The sequence below is a fragment of the Ochotona princeps genome, chromosome 14 (assembly GCF_030435755.1).
Source record: "Ochotona princeps isolate mOchPri1 chromosome 14, mOchPri1.hap1, whole genome shotgun sequence".
Lineage (NCBI taxonomy): Eukaryota > Metazoa > Chordata > Mammalia > Lagomorpha > Ochotonidae > Ochotona > Ochotona princeps.
Window position 1 is genome coordinate 1287231 of NC_080845.1, and position 17722 is coordinate 1304952.

At 65.2% G+C, this 17722-nt stretch overlaps 1 protein-coding gene across 1 annotated transcript in view; it reads left to right on the plus strand.

Annotated features, from left to right (window-relative positions):
- Positions 1-5457: 5457 nt before the first annotated feature.
- SARDH (sarcosine dehydrogenase) overlaps positions 5458-17722 on the plus strand; it is a 34083-nt gene continuing 21818 nt past the window's right edge. The window contains exons 1-10 of the mRNA XM_004593450.2: positions 5458-5861; positions 6333-6511; positions 7017-7196; positions 7556-7679; positions 7861-7961; positions 12937-13041; positions 13331-13460; positions 13675-13761; positions 13925-14015; positions 15360-15501. Coding sequence (XP_004593507.2) covers positions 5507-5861; positions 6333-6511; positions 7017-7196; positions 7556-7679; positions 7861-7961; positions 12937-13041; positions 13331-13460; positions 13675-13761; positions 13925-14015; positions 15360-15501 — 1494 coding nt within the window. The 5' untranslated portion in view covers positions 5458-5506. The remainder of the gene's footprint in view (positions 5862-6332; positions 6512-7016; positions 7197-7555; positions 7680-7860; positions 7962-12936; positions 13042-13330; positions 13461-13674; positions 13762-13924; positions 14016-15359; positions 15502-17722) is intronic.

Below are 17722 nucleotides of genomic sequence, written 5' to 3' on the forward strand. Positions count from 1 at the left end.
GCCCAGCTGTGCAGGGTTGGGGACCAGGGAACCTGCGGGGGAACTCCAGAGACACTCCAGCTTCCAGAACCTTCCATGCCCGTCTCTTCCCTCCATGCCCGAGGCAGGTGGGCCCGGGCCTCAGGAACAGGGAAGCTGCTGCCTGCCCCTCCTCCCGTCACTGGTACTGCTCTCATCTCACCCCAGGTACCCACCTGCCATGCCAGGGGATGAAGCTTCCGTAACCCTGGGACAGGCAGTAGGGGACAGGCTCTGCTCCGGTCAGGTCTCTGCGACCCACGTTCCTCTGTAGCAGGTGCCCAGGGCAGTGGAAGTGTGGGAGCCCAGCCTTTGCCTGCCACCGCCGCCTGTCCTCCAGGGCCTGGGGCCAGCCCTGACTAAGTGCTCTTGGGGGTGGCCTGCCCCCTCCTGTCGTCTCCTGGCCTTTGGCCGCCAGCTGCCTCCTCTAGACCCTCCCTGCCCTGGTAGACCCTGGGGGCTGGTGGCCCTGCCCAGCTTCCAACTGAGAGCATCCGCTGAGAGCCGGCTCCCGTGGGTCAGCTGCACAGCCCCGGGTGAGGAGAGAAGCTTGGCCAAGGCTGGCCCAGCCAAGGGCCAGGATTGGGGGCTCCTCCCAGGGTCGCCCCCTGGCTCTGTGCACTGGATCTGGGGCGAAAGAGGGGGCCCTGGGAGAGAGGAGCCCCGGCGGGGCTGGGGAGCCGGGCGCACCTAGCACTTTGTGCGGGGGCCCCTGGGGTGGGCAGGACACCACCCCCTGCCCTTGTCTGCGTCTGCTGTCGCCAGGGAGGTCTTCGGTCCTCTTTTGTTGTCTTGTCTTTGGCTTGTTTGTTTGTGTTGAAGGGAGAGAAAAAGAAACCCGCCACGGTTTGCGACTTTCCTCTGAACGCCCGTTACGTGTCTGTGAGGACAGGGGAGAGATTTTATACTATCGAGAAGATGATGTATATTTTAGTTGCCCATGAAACTGGCGTCATGATCGCGAGACACTGAGAACAAAGCTCCGAAAGCCTGCTGGTGGTGGCGTTTGCGGCCTCGTGACGCGTGCGTCTGTGTGGACTTGTGTCTGGCTCGGTTTTGCACTGTGCTGGTGGGCTGGGGCAGCGGGGGACAGGGCGCCCTCCTGGGGTGGGGGGTGCTCCCATCAGCTGTGAAGCACTCTGGAGAGCCAGGCTTCGGGGGGGCCCACGGCCGGCGGCACCCCCAAGGAGAACTCGAAACTGTACATTGGCAAGGGTTTTTTCCAGACCACGGTTTTCAATGTCAATAAACCTGAGATGTTTCCTGCAGGAGTAATTGGTCTTCTGTGACATGGGGAAGGGGCCGGGCCTCACTCGGGGCAAGGGTGGGCAGGTGGGCGCAGCCGGGGCAGGACCTAAAGGGCAGGCTGAGATGGGAAGCACCCCGTGATCCTGGGTGGATAGACCCCAGTGTCCGGGCAGGTGGGACCCTCTCCCCAGGTGGGCTCTACTGTGTGGCAAGGTGACGCAGGCGGCGGGCTGAGCTGCAGGCTGGGACCTGGGATGCCCGGTGCACCCCCAGCGGGGCAGCCAGGTGTGGTCAGCCTTGCCCCCTTCTCCGACCCCAGCCCCACCTCCACACTCCTCAGCGTGGCCCAGAGTGGCTGTGGCGACTCCTGGCAGCGAGAGGATGCCATGTGAGAATCGGTTGGCCTCGCAGCCCTGAACCTAGCGCCTTGTTATATGGTCCTGCTGCCACCTCCTGGCCCTAACCCTGGCAACCTCACAGCTCCTGTCCCCGAGGAAGATCAGGCCACTGCCTGTCCCCCTCGCTCCCTGAACAAAGGCTCCTGTTTCCACGCAGCGTTTCAGGTGATCCCTGCAGGACACCATGTCTGGGGCCGGAGCAGTGGGCTAGCAGCCTAGCAGCCTAGCCGTCCACCTCTGGCTCCAGCATTCCGTAAGGGCGCCAGTTTGTGTCCCGGCTGCTCCACTTCCCACCCCACTCCTGCTCACAGCCTGAGAAATGCCACAGAGGACTGTCCAAGTGCTCGAGTCCCTGTACGCACAGGGGAGATGCGGAAGAAGCTCCTGGCTCCCAGCTGTGGACTGACCCAGCTCTGGCTGCCGCAGCCATCTGGGGAGCAAACCAGCGGATGGAAGATCTCTCTGTATTCCCGCTCCATTCTTTCAAGTAAAATAAACACCGCGTGTTCCCAGCTCTCCACTCTAGCCAGCTCCTCGCTCATGCTCACCCTGGGAGGCAATAGGTGCTGGCTGCAGTGTGCGGGTCCCTGCTGCCCACGTGGGAGACTGGGGTGGAGATCCAGGCTCCCGGCTTTGGCCGCCCCGAGCCCTGGCCCCTGGGAACATTTGGGCAGCGGATCAGTGTGTGGAAGACCTCTCCCTACTTTTCAATTCAATGGAAGCAAACCGTTTTGAAAAGACTTGCTTGTTTGAAAGAGTCTTCTGTGCACTGCTTCACTCCTCAGCAGTGGCTGCGGTGGCCAGGCCTGGGCTGAAAGCCAGGAGCCAGGAGCTTCCTCCGGCTCTCCCAATGTGGATGGAGCGGCTTCCAGGCCTCGGCTGCATACCTGCTCAGGCGCACACGTGTGTCTCCTCGGCATCCTGCTGTTGGGCTCTCTCCAGGGCTGGGGTCCAAGGCTGCCGCCTGTGGCCAAGGCTGTACCTGCTGACAGCCACCCTGCTGGCCACCAGGGACACTGTCATCCCCCCATGTCGTGGACGCTCACAGCTTCACAGCACTGTGAAGACCCACACTGAAGGACACGCCTGAGGAAGAAGTAGGGGCGACCGGGCCGTCCGAGGGGAGACAGTGCGAGCAGGGGCTGGGCAGGCTCGGCGGCCGGCACGTCCGTGGGAGGTGGACTGAAGACATTGTGGGTTTGTGCCCAAACCCCGTCTGATCAGCACACACCACTGTACTCACACACCCTGTGAACATGTGTGACCAACACACTGTTGTGCTCACACACACACACCCTGGTCTGTCCCAACCAGGAGGGACCTCCTGACCAGAAGGGGAGCCCTTAGCGGAGACCCAGCAAAGGGTGCAGCCCCAGGGCCAGTCCAGGGTGGTGCAGGTCCAGGGGTACCATCCTGGCATCCTTGGAGAGACTCCTTCCCCCACGACTGCTTCCAGACTTGAGCAGGTGAACCCTGGCATGCTGAGCTGCCGCCAGCCCTGGTCCAGTCTGGACGCCTGAGCTCAGGTCTGGGCATCCCAGGCACTGCCCAGGGCATGTGTAGCCCTGGTGGCCAGTCATGGCTGGGCCACCTCCCTTTGGGAAGTCCTCTTGGCTCTGCAAAGGAGGACAGCTTGCTCTGAGTGACCCCAACACAGCCAGCCAGCCGTCGCGGCCCCTCCCCCATCTTTGTCTTTCTGGCGTCTTATGTCGCCTGTGGGTGCGTTGTGTACAACGGGTGCTCAATAAATGCAGAGGGTGGAGTGGCCGGCACCAAGGACGGGCTCCGCATGCTGCATGGCTCTGTGGGGTCTGGTCTTTTGTCAGCCTCTGCCCGTGGCCACACACACCCAATTTCCTCTAGGCTGGGCCAGGTGGCGGGCCAGTGAGGCCGACTGCTGGCCCTGGCTGAATGCCCGGCTCTCCACGTCACCCTTCTTAAGCTGGCTCCCTCTCTGGGCCTCGGTATCCCCACAGTCAGGAAAGCTGGCCCAGGAAGGCACCCCAGAAGGCAGGTCCCGGGGGATTCCCCAGGCCCTGACAGCATGTGGCACCTGCTGGACCCGCGTCCCTGGGCCCAAGGCCACCGCTTAGCAGCAGCTCCTGCCTCTGTTCCTTCTTCCTGGCAGGTGTGGGCCTGTGGGGGTGTATGCCCCTCTCCCGCTGCTCTGGCATGGTGACCCCTGCTTCAGGCCGCGCAGAGTGAACGGAGCTGGTGCGGGGAGCTGCCCACTTGGCCGCTGGCCATCTGGCTCCAAGCCTGGGGTGGTGGGCGGTGCCTTCCCTCTGGGCGGGGAAGGGGGCTGGGGAGGGGCGGGGCGGGGCGGCTGGTTCTGGCCCAGCGGCCACTGGAGAGCAGCGAAGGGGTGACTGCCCCGTCCTGCACCTAGAGGCACGCCCCTGCCCTGGGCCTCGCCTGGCTCTGCAGAGGCCATCTGGCTTGGAGGGCCTAACCGAGGCCGACCCTCTCCTGCCCTCCACAGGGTGAAGGCCGTGCAGGCCCCGCCTGGTGCCCCACCTTCCTGCAGCGCCGGAAGGGGGGAACCTCACTCCCCACTCTCCTACAGGAGGTGGGCTTTGGTCCTTGACCAAGCCCTGTCTGTGCGACTCCACCCCGGGCCACCGACTCCGGGCAGGCCAGCGGCAACTGTGGAAGCAGCTGCTCCCGGGAGGCAGCCCTGCCGGTGGTGGGCCGAGGCCGTGGCAGCCAGCCGCAGGAGGCCCGGCGGGCACGGTGTGCCTGGCAGGCCCCGCAGTGGGAGTGGGGCGGGCCTTGAAGAACATGCCCGCATTCTTCTCCTAGGACGGCTCTCCGCGGCTTCTGCTGGGTTGAGGCCCTCAAGGACTGGAGGTATGTGGTGTGGGGGTGTGCCCGGAGGTGACAGCAGTGGGGGCCTCCTGCAGTGCCCCCACCAGCCTCTCCCCGACCCGGGCTCTACCTCCTCCCCCGCCCCAGAGCAGGGGCTCCACCCTGGCCCCTGCACCTGGACGTTGGTCTGCTCCCGGCAAGGGCTATGCTGGGGCTGCAGGCAACATGGCTCCCCAAGCCTCGGCTGGCTGGGGCAGAGTCCTCCCCTGTGAACTGGAGCCGATGGCCACGTCCATGCCAGCACCATGCACCATATGCAGCTGGCAGAGCCACCACAGCCCCCACTGCCTCTGTGATCCCAGAACGGGACACCCTTCTTTGTACCTCCCCACCCCTACGGGAGCAGGAAGAAGGTGGGCTTTGGCTGGGGAGATCTAGAAGGACTGCCTGGAGGGGGTGTCTAGGCTGAGCCTCACCGCCTCCTGGGTGGACACTGAGGAAAATAGCAGGTCAGGGAGCCCCAACTCCCTGGGACCACCTGGTCACCACTGGCCTCTTGGCCTTGGCTCACCAGGGACGATCCTGGGGTGGGGGACAGCCAGGCCAGGCTGGAGGAAGGGGTGTCCAGTCCCAAGGTCCCTTGTCCTTGCCAGTGTCCCCCAAGGCCCCCCACTCCGCGTGTGGATGGCTCCACGGTGGGTCACAGCGTCTGTTGGCCTCCTGTGATGCAAGCCCCTGGGGCCAGGTTTCTAGAACCCTGCAGAGGCCCCCTCCGCCCACCCCCGCCCAGGAAGCAGCCTGGACTCTGACCAGCACTCAAGGCTCCCCACCCCCACCCGGCCTTCCCCTCCCCCTCCAGCAGCTCCTGCTGTGTGTCCTTGGGGACCCCCAGGGATCCTTGCTGTCTCTATCACCGGCTCTCCACCAGCCCTGGGGCCAGCCCGAGCTTGCCGCATGCCATGTGCATGGGCAGTGTCTGTGGGTGGCGCACGGCCCCAGCACCCGCCCCAGCCCTGCTCTCTCCCCAGCTGCCCATGGTGCTGAAGTGTGGTGTGGCCATGGCCTCCCTGAGCCGAGCCTGGCGCGCAGCTGCCGTGCCCCCTCGCTGGAGCCCCACCCGGGGCTTGGGGCTTCAGGCTCCAACCAGGCCAGCGGGTCCCACGGCTGAGAAGAGCGTCCCGTACCAGCAGACCCTGAAGGAGGCCCCGAGGCCCTCGGGGGAGGCCAGGGGCCCGAGCCGGCCCCTGCCCCGCACAGCCAGCGTGGTGGTCATCGGCGGAGGCAGCCTGGGTTGCCAGACCCTGTACCACCTGGCCAAGCTGGGCGTGAGCGACGCCGTCCTGCTGGAGCGAGCACGGCTGACGGCGGGGACCACCTGGCACACGGCGGGTAGGAGCCGGAGCAGGCGGGGACCGGGAGGGGCTGGGGCTGGGAACCCGGGCAGCTGTTGGCCTCGAGGAGCAGGTGAGCCCTGTCTGGACAAACCCTCCCCCACCCCGGGCGCAGTGAGGGAGCGGGCCCTGGCCCTGAGCTGGCCCTGAGCTGGCCCTGAGCTGGCTCCTCAGCGTCCCACTGGCCACATGCCTGGCTTCGCTTCCCAGCCTATGCTGTTGGCCACAGCATGGACATGGCTCCAACCAGCCCGCAGGGCTGTCCAGCCCCACAGCTGCCCTGCTCTGTGGCCTTGGTGGGGGCAGGGAGCACCTGCTCTGCCTGCAGACAAGCCCTCCTTCCTTGCTGGGCACCCCTGGGGCCCTGGCGGGCAGCCGCCCGATGCCAGGTCCACAGAACCCCCGGCACGGACTCAGTGGTCAGGCCACGGAGTGTTGGGGGCCTAACGCGGGCGTCTCTCCCGGCCAGGCCTGCTGTGGCAGCTGCGGCCCAGCGATGTGGAGGTGGAACTGCTCGCACACACGCGACACCTGGTGAGCCGCCAGCTAGGGGAAGAGACGGGACTGCACACGGGCTGGATCCAGAACGGTGGCCTCTTCATCGCCTCCAGCCGGCAGCGTCTGGACGAATACAAGAGGCTCATGTCGGTGGGCGCCCGCATTAGAGCGATGGGGGAAGGAGGCGGGACAGGTGTCCCTGACACTGCCCCCCATCACCGTCCGACACGCGGCCTGTACCACTCTCCATTCAGAATCCCTGGAGCAGGACCCTGACTGGCCCTACCTGTCCATTATTAAGTGGAACACTTGATTGATTGCCTTTGAACCAATCGCATGTGGAGGGGGTGTGGTCTCAGACCCGTGCTGGGCCCTGGAACCCAGGACCCAATGGGCTGTTCCCAAGGAGCCTGCCTGGGCAGGACGTGGGCTGGGAGTGGGGCTGCTGCCTTTTGTTGCTTGGGGGACACTCTGCCAGCTGTGGCCTTAGCTTTCTATCTGGTGGCAACCAGTTCCAGGCTTCAAGGCTTCCTGGTGTCCTAACAGAGTAAGACCAGTGGCCCAGGCACACCCGTGTTCCCTCTGCCCCAGGGTCTGCCAGCAGGAGGTTGGCCCACAGCCCCTGGCCACTCAGCTCCTCCCTCCCCTCCCCTAGCTGGGCAAGGCCTATGGCGTGGAGTCCCACGTACTGAGCCCAGCCGAGACCAAGGCCCTGTACCCGCTGATGAATGTGGCTGACCTCTATGGCACTCTATATGTACCCCACGACGGCACCATGGACCCTGCTGGCACCTGCACCGCCCTCAGCAGGGCGGCCACTGCCCGAGGAGCACAGGTACCCACTGCCCCTGCCTACTGCAAACCCTCCCCAGCCTCCCCAGGGGCCTGCCTATGCTGGCTTCCCGGTCCCTGCCAGGCATGTGTACTGATGCTTGTCTGCTCCGCACATGTAAATGCAAGAAAAAAGCCAAGATGCAGATTAGCCAAGGGGAAGTGACCTCTCTCCACATACCCCCACCCCTGCCCACCACAAACATGGCTGTGTCCACATTGAGCCTGCCACACCCTGCCCCCACCACAAGTGGGAGCTCTGCTGGTTGACGGCTCATGCCAGCTCCCAGATGGTATCGAGGGTATGTGGGCAGGGCCCTGGGGAGCCCCCTGGCTTTAGGAAGCAGCTCGTATCTGTCCCAGGTCATTGAGAACTGCCCGGTGACTGGCATCCGTGTGCGGACAGATGACTTTGGGGTGCGGCGGGTTGTGGCGGTGGAGACGGCGCACGGCTCCATCCAGACACCCTGCGTGGTCAACTGTGCAGGTAGGGCACAGAGGGGCATCCCCCGGGTGGACTGTGCAGGGGTGAGGAGCGGGGCGTCCCTGGGGTGGGCTGTGCAGAGATATGAGGTCTCTGTTGGGGCAGAGGTTGCTGGATCCCACATGGAGGCAGCCCCCTGCTGCAGCCGAGCCCAGCTGAGTTGAGCTCAGTGTTGTATCCACAGGAGTGTGGGCCAGTGCCGTGGGCCGGATGGCAGGGGTCAAGGTCCCGCTGGTGGCCATGCACCATGCCTATGTGGTCACGGAGCGTATCGAGGGCATCCAGGTAGGTGGGCAGCTGCCTGTTCTGCCGGGCCGGGCACTCCCGGTCCCCTTGCCGCCTGGTCTGTGACCTGGGCATGTGATACCGGTTGTTCTGCTGGTGTGTCCTGGAGGTGGTACAGTTTCTTGCTACAGCCTCAGTCCATGTCCCCCTGCGTCCTGGGACCCATCTAGCCCCTCCCTGCCATGCCCTAGCCCCTCACCCTGCTCTGTGTCCGGGAGTTTTGGGAGATGCTGGGTGCTTGCCTCCACTTTGCCTGTTATGGCGTGTACAGATTTCAGGGCCTCCTGGGGCTGTTCTGGGGGGCACTGGGCTCCTGGAACCCCGACTGTCCCATGGGGCTGCAGCCTCCTCCCTCACTCCCCCCACGTGACCCAGCAGAGCTCTGTGTTCTGGGCACGGGGGTGCTTGCCCGAGTGCTTATGGAGCTGGAGCAGGCCGGAGGTCCCCAGTAGGTGGGTAAGGGCTCTGGTGTGCCAGGGGCTGTAGCGGCCCTCAGCCCTGCTGGACAAGGGGTGCAGAGAGACCAGGAGTGTGACAGAGAGGTGGGAGTGGCGGCTCAGAGGCCATGCGGAGGGTGCCCTGGACGCCTGCACCTGCCTCACGGAGCCGCTTGCCCTTACCTCTCCCTGCACGTGCGTGGCTTCCCTTTGGGCGTCGTGGAAATGAGGCCAGGCTTGGCCACTGCGTGGACTGTGGCAGTGGGAGGGGCTCGGAGCTCGGGCCTGAAGGGCCGCTGTCCAGAGCGGCTGCCCTGGGCTGTTCTTTGCCCTTGAACACGCTCTTACAAAGAGGTTCCACATGCTGTGTTAGCACAAGGGACCAGCAGCAGTGTCACGACGCTCTGTCACAGGCAGCCACCAGGGGTCGCCCTCAGGCTGCAGCCCATCCCAGGACTGCAGGGAAGAGAGTGGCAGGGGCTGGGGCTGTCTCCCCCTGCCTCCCCTGCCTCCCCCGCCTCCCTCTGCCTCCCCCCTCCCCCTGCCTCCCCCTGCCTCTCCCGCCTCTCCCCCTCCCCCTGCCTCCCCCTGCCTCTCCCCCTGCCTCCCCCTGCCTCCCCCTGCCTCCCCCTGCCTCTCCCCCTGCCTCCCCCTGCCTCCCCCTGCCTCTCCCGCCTCTCCCCCTCCCCCTGCCTCCCCCTGCCTCTCCCGCCTCTCCCCCTCCCCCTGCCTCTCCCGCCTCCCCCCCTCCCCCCACCTCCCCTGCCTCCCCCTGCCTCTCCCTGCCTCCCCCTGCCTCTCCCCCTCCCCCTGCCTCTCCCCCTCCCCCTGCCTCCCCTGCCTTCCAGACCTGCTTCTAGGGAAGAACAGGGCCCAGTCAGCCCAGGTTCCTGCACCTGTCCCTCATGGTGCCACAGTCAGCCATAAGCCAGGGTTGTTGCTTACAAAACACCAGGAACTGGCCCCAACCCCCGTAGCTGGGAGACTGCAGGAGCTCTGCGGGTGTTGGGGGCTGGGGCTGAGGTCTGCCTCCCGGCCACGGGGGACTCTGGGCAGCTGGGCCTTCCAGAGGTGGCCGCTGGACAAGTGGGGTTTGTGTATGGTGAAGCCAGGTCTCTGGCCCTGACCAGTTCCTACCATGGTCTGACCCCTTGGCAGCTTGCCAGGTGGCCCGTCTTGGGGGGTGTGCCCCCCACAAGCTGTCTGCAGGACACAGGTGGCTCCCCTCCTGGGACCTGGCCTTGGCAGTGGGACAGCAGGTGGGTGTGGGTGGGCACTGTGCAATGTCTCACATCCCTGTTGCCTGCGTGCTACCACTGCCAAGCTGAGGAGTGGCGCGAAGCTGTGCCCAAGTCTCGTCCGTGCCTGCCTGCTGCACGGTGGCTGGCGTGGAGGGCTGTGAAGGAGCCAAGGGGGCAGCTGGCACATGGCCACTGCTGAGGACGTGGCAGCTATGGAGATGCTGACCATGAGGGCTAAGGGGGCTGGCACTCTGGAAGAGGAGGCCAGTGAAGGCTGGAGCAGTCCCGAGGGGCTGAGGGCAGGAGGCATAGTCTGGGGTATGGGGACAGATGCGGCCAGCTGGGAAGGTGGGCCAGCAGGGGCAGGAGGGGCCAGCTGGGGCAGGAAGGGCAAGCAGGAGCAGAAGGGACCAGCCGTGGAGGTGGGGCCAGCTTGGGAGGTGGGGCCAGCAGGGACAGGAGGGGCCAGCAGAGGCAGGTGGGGCCAACAGGGGCAGGTGGGGCCAGCTTGGGAGGTGGGGCCAGCAGGGACAGGAGGGGCTAGCAGGGGCAGGGGGGGCAGCTAGGCAGGAGAGGACAGCCAGGGCAGGAGGGGCCAGCAGGGGCAGGAGGGGCCGGTGGGGTTGGCAACATGAGGAGCAGCCAGCAGGTCTAAGTGCTTCCTCAGCCCATCAGAGGGGTTTTCTCTGTTGCTGCTCTGGTTGCTAAGACACGATCGTGTGTGAGTGAGTGTGTGTGAGTGTGTGAGTGTGTGTGAGTGTGAGTTAGTGTGTGTCTGAGTGAGAGTGTGTGAGTTAGTGTGTGAGTATGAGTTAGTGTGTGAGTGAGTGTGTGAGTGTGGGTGTGAGTGTGAGTGGGTGTGAGCGAGTGAGTGTGAGTGGGTGTGAGCGAGTGAGTGTGAGTGGGTGTGAGCGAGTGAGTGTGTGCACACTCCATGCCTGTGGTCTTCCATCTTCACCCTTCCTCCACCTGCCCGTCTACCACCTGTCAAGCACCTGTCACCCTCCCATCACCGCTCGACCAGTCATCGTGTGATCGTCCTCCCACCTCACCGCCTTCTGTCTCTGTCTGGCTCGCACTCGGCCAGCTCTCGGTCACCCATCCGTCCATCTATGTATCGTGTACCCGCGTGCCCTCACCTAGAGCTGTCATTACCCAGCTGGAGCCCCGTGCCCGTCAGTAGCCACAGTCCAGTCCCAGCTCTCGGTGGCCCATGTGTTCTGGGGTCACGTGTGGGGTGCCAGGCCAAGTACCTGGCTTTCGCCATGGCACCGTGTGTTCCAGGCCCGCCTGCTCAGTTTGTGGTTCCTGGCTCCTCTGGGGGCTGGACCTCTCTTCCCAACGGAGGCCACATTGGTGTCCATCCTTCTGCCCACAGCCCTTGGAGCCGGGTCCTCTGAGGCTCCTGTGGGCAGCGCCACCGTGAGCCCGTGGCCCAGCCTCCAGGAGAGCCCTCTGCCCAGAGACCCCACAGGCCCTGGGCCGCAGCTCCAATCAAGGACACACACTCGGCGTCGGGTGGCATGACTGGGGGACAGGCCGGTGTGCTGTTTTCCTGCCCCGGCCCCTCGCCAGGCCTCCAGCGGGCGCCTGCACCGAGTGGGGAGCCAGGGAGCCCTTCTCCCCCAGGAGGGCCATCAGGGCTGAGGAAATCCTGCAGCCAACTCGTGGAGTGTCTGTCCAGTCGCTTTTATGACGACACGTGAGGGACTCCGTTGAGTGCTGTGCCTGCACATGCTGCAACGCTCACGTGTTGGTAAACAACATGATTTTACGTGCAAGGCAGAGTGACAGAGAAGGGAGAGAGCTCCCGGTGCTGGTTCACTCCCCAGATGCCAGCCGTAGCCTGGCTGGGCCGGCTTCCCAGTGCCTGCCTGTACCACGAGTGTATTCACCTGCTGGCAGGGACTCGAGCACCAAGCCATCCCCTGCCGGTTTTCAGGTGCCTTAGCAGGGAGTTGGATGGGAGGCTGAGAGGCTGGGATTGACCCAGGCACTCCCGGGGGGAAGCAGGTGGCCAGCCCACCGGGCCACAGCCTCCGCCCCCACCCCCGGCTGGACGCTGCAATGGCTGACCGATTTTCTCAGGAAACTCCATCATGGCGTAATCTGTTGGTCACAGGATTCCAGTTGCTTCTGGAGCTAACTGGGTATGTGTTTATTTGTTCAGCTGCATTCTTTCCTTGCCAAACACATGTCAGTTTTCTAAGGACAGGCCGGATGAGCCCACAGAGGCCCCCTGACCCCAGCACTGCCTCGCCTAGGGGCTCGTGGCCGCCAGCCTGGCCTGTGGTGGGCTGAGGCGTGGCCGTCAGCTGTGGCATGCCTCTGCCCGCCACTGTGAGGGTCTGCAGCCTGGGGGGCCTGTGGCGTTCTCCCTCCAGCTTAGGCTTATCTGCTCCTGTCGCAGCAGGGTCCTGGCTGTGTGCAGAGAAGCGGGGCTCTGGAGAGACGCGTGTGTGTGCCTCTGTGTGTGTGTGTGTGTGTGCGCGCATGCGGGGGTGCAGAGCGGCGGGGCTCCGAAGAGGCGTGTGCACGCAGGTACGGGTGGACATCTCCAGCGGTCAGTCTGGCCAGGCCGGGGATTCTGGGTTGAAGACTGGCTTGCCAGACGCTGTGCTGACCCAGATGGGCTTCTGGGCAGATTTGGGGGTACCTCCCCTGCCTTGGTGACCTCCGTGCGACCTTTACCCCAGGACCTTTGCTCTGCTGTCTGGAGCCCCCGCAGGGCTGACCAGGGCCGTCCTGTGTCCCTCCCTCTCCCCTCGTCATTCTAGACGTCCAGCTCGGCCTGATGTGCCCGCCTCCTGAGTGGCACTTCCGGCTCTCACGTCTGGTTTCTAGCCCTCCTTTCCTGCAGCACCCCATCTCTGATGGGATTCCATGATGAGGGAGCTGCCACCCCAGGCAGCCGGAGGGTCTCTGGTCAGCTGGGGGTCCCCAGGTGGGGCCCCTCGGGACTCACCTCTGTACACGGGGCCTCTGGGCTCCCCCGGAGGTGTCAGGGTGGGGCATGGTCAGAGCGCACGTCCCCGGCCCAGCCCATGTGACTCGCGTTTGTGGAATCGTGTTCTCCCGCAGACCCCTGTGTGGTCTCTACACGTCAGCGCACCCCGACTTAGCTTCAGGCTCAGCCACTGCGGGTTCTGGGGGCCGGGACCCAAATCGCCCTGTGTGAGCCCTGAGCCCACCCACCCACTGCACCCTCTGCTCCCCAGCCTCTCTCTGTGGTACACAGCAGGCCCGGGGCCCCTGGGTGAGGGGCTGACGCCAGGCCTGTCCACACCCCCTTTCCAGAACATGCCCAACGTACGTGACCACGATGCCTCTGTCTACCTCCGGCTCCAGGGAGACGCGCTCTCCGTGGGCGGCTATGAAACAAACCCTGTCTTCTGGGAGGAGGTGAGCTGCCAAGACCCAGGCCGTGGGGTCCCCCTTTCCCTGGGCCCTCAGAGCCCAGCAGGTTCCCCTTCCCCCAGAGTGGGCCCACAGGGGCTTTGCCTGAGATGGGGCCGGGGAGGCTGTGAGGGGTTGGGTGGTAGAGCTGAGGGTCTGCTCACAGGTTGCCAGCAGCCTCGCTGACCGCTCGGTGCTCTGACCCCTGGGACCTGCTGGGAAGCCACCTGCCGATCGGGTGCAGGCTGGCCCCCAGAACACAGGGCCAAGGAGACGCCCTGCGCTGCCCCCACAGGTGTCAGACACGTTCAGCTTTGGCCTCTTTGATCTGGACTGGGACGTGTTTGCCCAGCACATCGAGGGGGCCGTCCGCAGGGTGCCAGTGCTAGAGCAGACGGGCATCAAATCCACGGTCTGTGGCCCGGGTGAGTGTGCGGCCCCCAGCTGCGGTGGGCGTCCCCAGGCCTCAGGGGCTGGGCTGGCCAGGGGCTCGCCCTCAGCTCCGGGCCCCCTGGGGGTTCTGGCAGCAAAGAGGGGCATGGGTGGGAGCAATCCCAAGGACTCCCTGGAGGAGGAGGCATGGTGCTGGGTCCCAGCATCTGCAGGTCCCGCTCTCTTCCTGCCGCCCTGGCCGTGTAGAGTCCTTCACGCCTGACCACAAGCCCCTGATGGGGGAGGCCCCGGAGCTCCGCGGCTTCTTCCTGGGATGCGGCTTCAACAGTGCAGGTGAGCGCAGCCCCAGATTCACAGCCAGAGCGTCGGGGGGCTGACAGGGCACAGCCGGGGTGCCCCTGACGGGCAGGGCCGGGACACGCTGGGAGGGCTGCAGAAAGGGGTGCCGCGTGTCGTGACCGGGAGTGGGAGGCCACAGCCCACGGTTGCCCACCAGGAATGATGCTGGGAGGCGGCTGTGGGCAGGAGCTGGCCCACTGGATTGTCCACGGGCGCCCAGAGAAGGACATGTACAGCTATGACATCAGGTGAGTGTGTGCCCTGCGACGCGGGCACGGGACAGAAGGGCGCTCCTTAATCCAGGTGGCTTCCTGGAAGTGGTGGCATCCATGGAGGAGGGGGGAAGGCAGCAGGCAGTGCTGCCGAGGGGCGCCCGGGTCACATGGACCCCCCATAGCTGTCCCAGAGCGGCCTGCTTGTCTCATCCTGCCTTCTAGTTGGGGAAACAGAGCAGAAGCAGGGCACCAGGGCTGAGCTGGCACAGTGGTTAGAGCACACGCAGCGGCGTGGAGACGGGCAGCCCCGACTGGCAGCTGGGCAGCTGATCCACGCAGTCACGGTGGCCCTGCCGCCAAGCTCCACGAGCAGTGACTAAGTGTGAGGTGGCCTTCTGCCCAGCAGGCATCTCAGAGCAGGCATGCTGGTGACCTGGGTACTGGAGGGCCAGGAGGGCAGCTCCCACCTGCGCCCCACCCCGGGCAGTCTGCAAGGGGAACCGCCCTGGTCTCTCCCAGCCCCCATCCCTGCCAGGGTCCCCCTGCTCACCATACACTCTGGAAGGCCGTCCTGACAGCCCCCAGCTGCCCTGTGGCCTGAGGCCAGGGTGTTGTGGGGGGAGGCTAGTGCTGCCTTGCCTCAGCACACCCCACAGTCCTCCAAGCCCGTCCCTTGGTGGCCTGAGGAGGGCATGTACTCAGGGAGGGGGCAGGTGACCTCCAGTCCTGGCCTCTCAGAGACAGACAGGCGGGCGCCGAGGTCCCCCTCTCCGGCTGGGCCTGGGTGAGCTTTGCGCAGGCCTGGTGACCTCAGGGCCTGGCTGGGGCTCTCAGAGGAATGTTCCAGAAGCTGCAGGAGGCCTCAGTGTAGGGCTGGCCCCACCTCCCTGGCAGGCTGTGCTCAGAGCCCCAGCTCCCTTGGGCCTTTCTGTGTGCTCAGCTGCAGCCGTGGGCCTCAGGCCCAGCCCAGAAGGGGGTCACTTGGGGCTGGCGGGGACTGTGGCCCAGCATTCCAGCAGCGGCCGCCCACCTGCCTGTGCCCTGGGCTCCTGGGTGGAGCTGGAGTGCGACCCAGCTTCCAGCTTGCAGACCCCAGTGGGCGCGGGGGCTGCGTAGCCTGCTGAGGACAGGCGGATGGTTGCCAAGAGGTCACAGCCTGGTTTGAGGCTGCGGCGTAATGACAGGGCGGTGCGGTGCTCAGTGGTGCCTGGGGCCTAGTCCAGCACTGCCCACTCAGGATCCCTGGGAGCACTCTGGGGGAGGGGTGGCTGCCCGCAGCGGCTGGGCTCACCCAGGTCTGCCATGCATGGGCGAGGGCAGGAGGAGGCCCCTTCCTGGTGGGCCGAGCCAGCCGTGACCCAGGCCCCTCCATGCTAGGCGTTTCCATCACTCGCTCACCGACCACGTCCGCTGGGTACGCGAACGTAGCCATGAGTCCTACGCCAAGAACTACTCTGTGGTCTTCCCCCACGACGAGCCGCTGGCTGGGCGCAACATGAGGACGGGCCCGCTGCACGAGGTACAGCCCTCCTGGGCGCCAGCTCTGCCCCAGGCTGCCTCGGCCTCTGGGAAAGTCCTTGGGGAAGCAAAGAGGGATGTGTGGGCGACAGCGTGGAAGTGGCCCCCTCCAGTGGTGGAACACACCTGCAGGAGGCTCTGACTGCTGGATGGCAGGTGCACGGCAGAAGGGGAGCAGGTGGGCTGCTGGCTGCTGGGGAGATGGGCATCTGCTTGTGGGGCTGCCTGGGGTAACCCCCAACTCCTAAGGGCTTTGCCTCCCAGGGTGAACCTGCGGGCAGGTGCCCTGCCCTGGGGCTGCCCGGCCTCCTGTGCCTGGCCCTGCAACTCCGTGGTCATCTTGCGGTGGGCAGTTTGCTCAGTTACTTGCTAAGTAGCGGGGTGAAGGGAGTGGGTTGGGACCCCAAGGCCCAGGCCCCAGCTCCAGCTGCCACTCCTGGGCTGTGGCCTGGAGAGGTCAGGGGACACAAGGTTGTTCCTGGACGGCGTTGGCCTCTGGGCCTGGTGAGGTGAGTCAGCTAGGATCTCGGGGTCCCCGTGGCCTCTGGGTGTCCCCAACCTGTGCTGGCCCCTGGGCCTGGTGAGGTGGGTCAGCTAGGATCTCAGGGTCCCCGTGGCCTCTGGGTGTCCCCAGCCTGCGCTGGCCGCTCACATGTCAATCTCTCCTTGCATTCTGACAGCTCAGCAATCTCCTAGCAGGAGGGTAGGGCCACTGTCCTCATGGCAGCTCCGACATGTCCCGTGATGACCTGAGGGGGCACGCCAAGCTCACCGGCCCAGGGCAGAGGCCCCATGCTGGGCAGCCCCTGGCGCTGTGCCTTGAGGGAGGGGGCCTTGCTCTTCTGGGCTCTCCTGTCCCTCGCTGCTCCGTGGATGGCTTTGTCTTTGGTCGGGGCCCCTTGGAGACCTCTACAGGGAGGGTTCGCCGGGGGTCCCCGCTCTCTGTGTAACCAGGTCTCTCCACACTCAGAGTCTGCCTGGGCTCTGCCTTCGCCCGTCTCCCTGGACGGCTGGCCTCAGCTGCCTGAGCCCGCCCAGCCCTGGCCTGGGCTCCATCACCTGTGTGGCTAGCCCTGGGCCAGGGTCCTGCTGAGTTCGTGCAGGAATTTTTCCTAGACATTTATATTCCATGACAGCTGCTGCTGCCAGGGTTACTGGGTCGGTGTCCACCTTCCTGAGGCAAAGGACACAGCGCGTGCAACGGGCCAGCTTGGCCATTCCATCCGTTTATTTCATTTATCTGAAAGGTGGCAGGGCAGGGAGAGGCAGGTGGGCTCCCTGAGTGCCCATGGCGGCAGAGACAGGGCCAGCTTGGAGTCAGGAGCCAGGGTCTGGACTCCCGTGTGAGCGACAGACCTGCTGCCTGAGCCAGCGCCTATGGCCTCCCAGCATCTGTACTGGCCGGAAGCCAGAGCTGTGAGCGGAGCTGGGACTTGAACCCAGGCCCTGGGGGCCAGCTCAGCCACTAGACCCAATGTCGCCTCCAGTTCTAACCACTTTTTGAAAGAATTGTTTGAAGGGCAGTTACAGAAAGAGAGAGAGCTCCTTCATCTACTGGCTCACTCCCCAGATGGCCACCGAGGCTGGGGCTGGGCCGGGCCGGTGCTGAGAGCCTGGAACTTTGTCCAGATGCCCTACGTGGGTGCAGGGGCCCAAGCACACGGGCCATCCCCCCGGTCTCCCAGGTGCATCAACAGGGAGCTGGTAGGTGGAGCAGCCGGGACTCGAACCGGCGCCCATAGGGATGCCGGTACTGCAGTCAGTGGTGTCACATGCTGCACTGAGCTGTTCCGTAGAACACAGTTCAGTGGAGAGCAGTGCTGGTATACCATCATCTGTCCCCTGCTACTGTCCAGGTCCGCTGGCTCATGTCCTGTCCCCCTGTGAGCCCTGTGCTTGTCAGTCATTCCTCCCTGAGCCCTGGCCACTAGCCGGCTACTCTGGGGACACACACGCACACACGCCCAGCCTCCTGTTCCCTGGGAGTGTTCTCCAGGTCTGTCCATGTCTGTGGCAGGTGTCGGGGCTGGCCTCTCCTTGTGGCTGGGTGAACGCCCAAAGCCTTTGCACGCCTTGCTGGTCTGGCCGCCCATGCGCTGGGGGACCCTGGCGGTCCCCACCTTCTGCTGCTGCGAGTGGTGTGGTCCCGTGTACGGCTCTAGTCCTGCCAGAACGGAAGCCCAGCTCGGGCTGTCCCTCCCCCAGGAGTCCTGTGGCAGAGC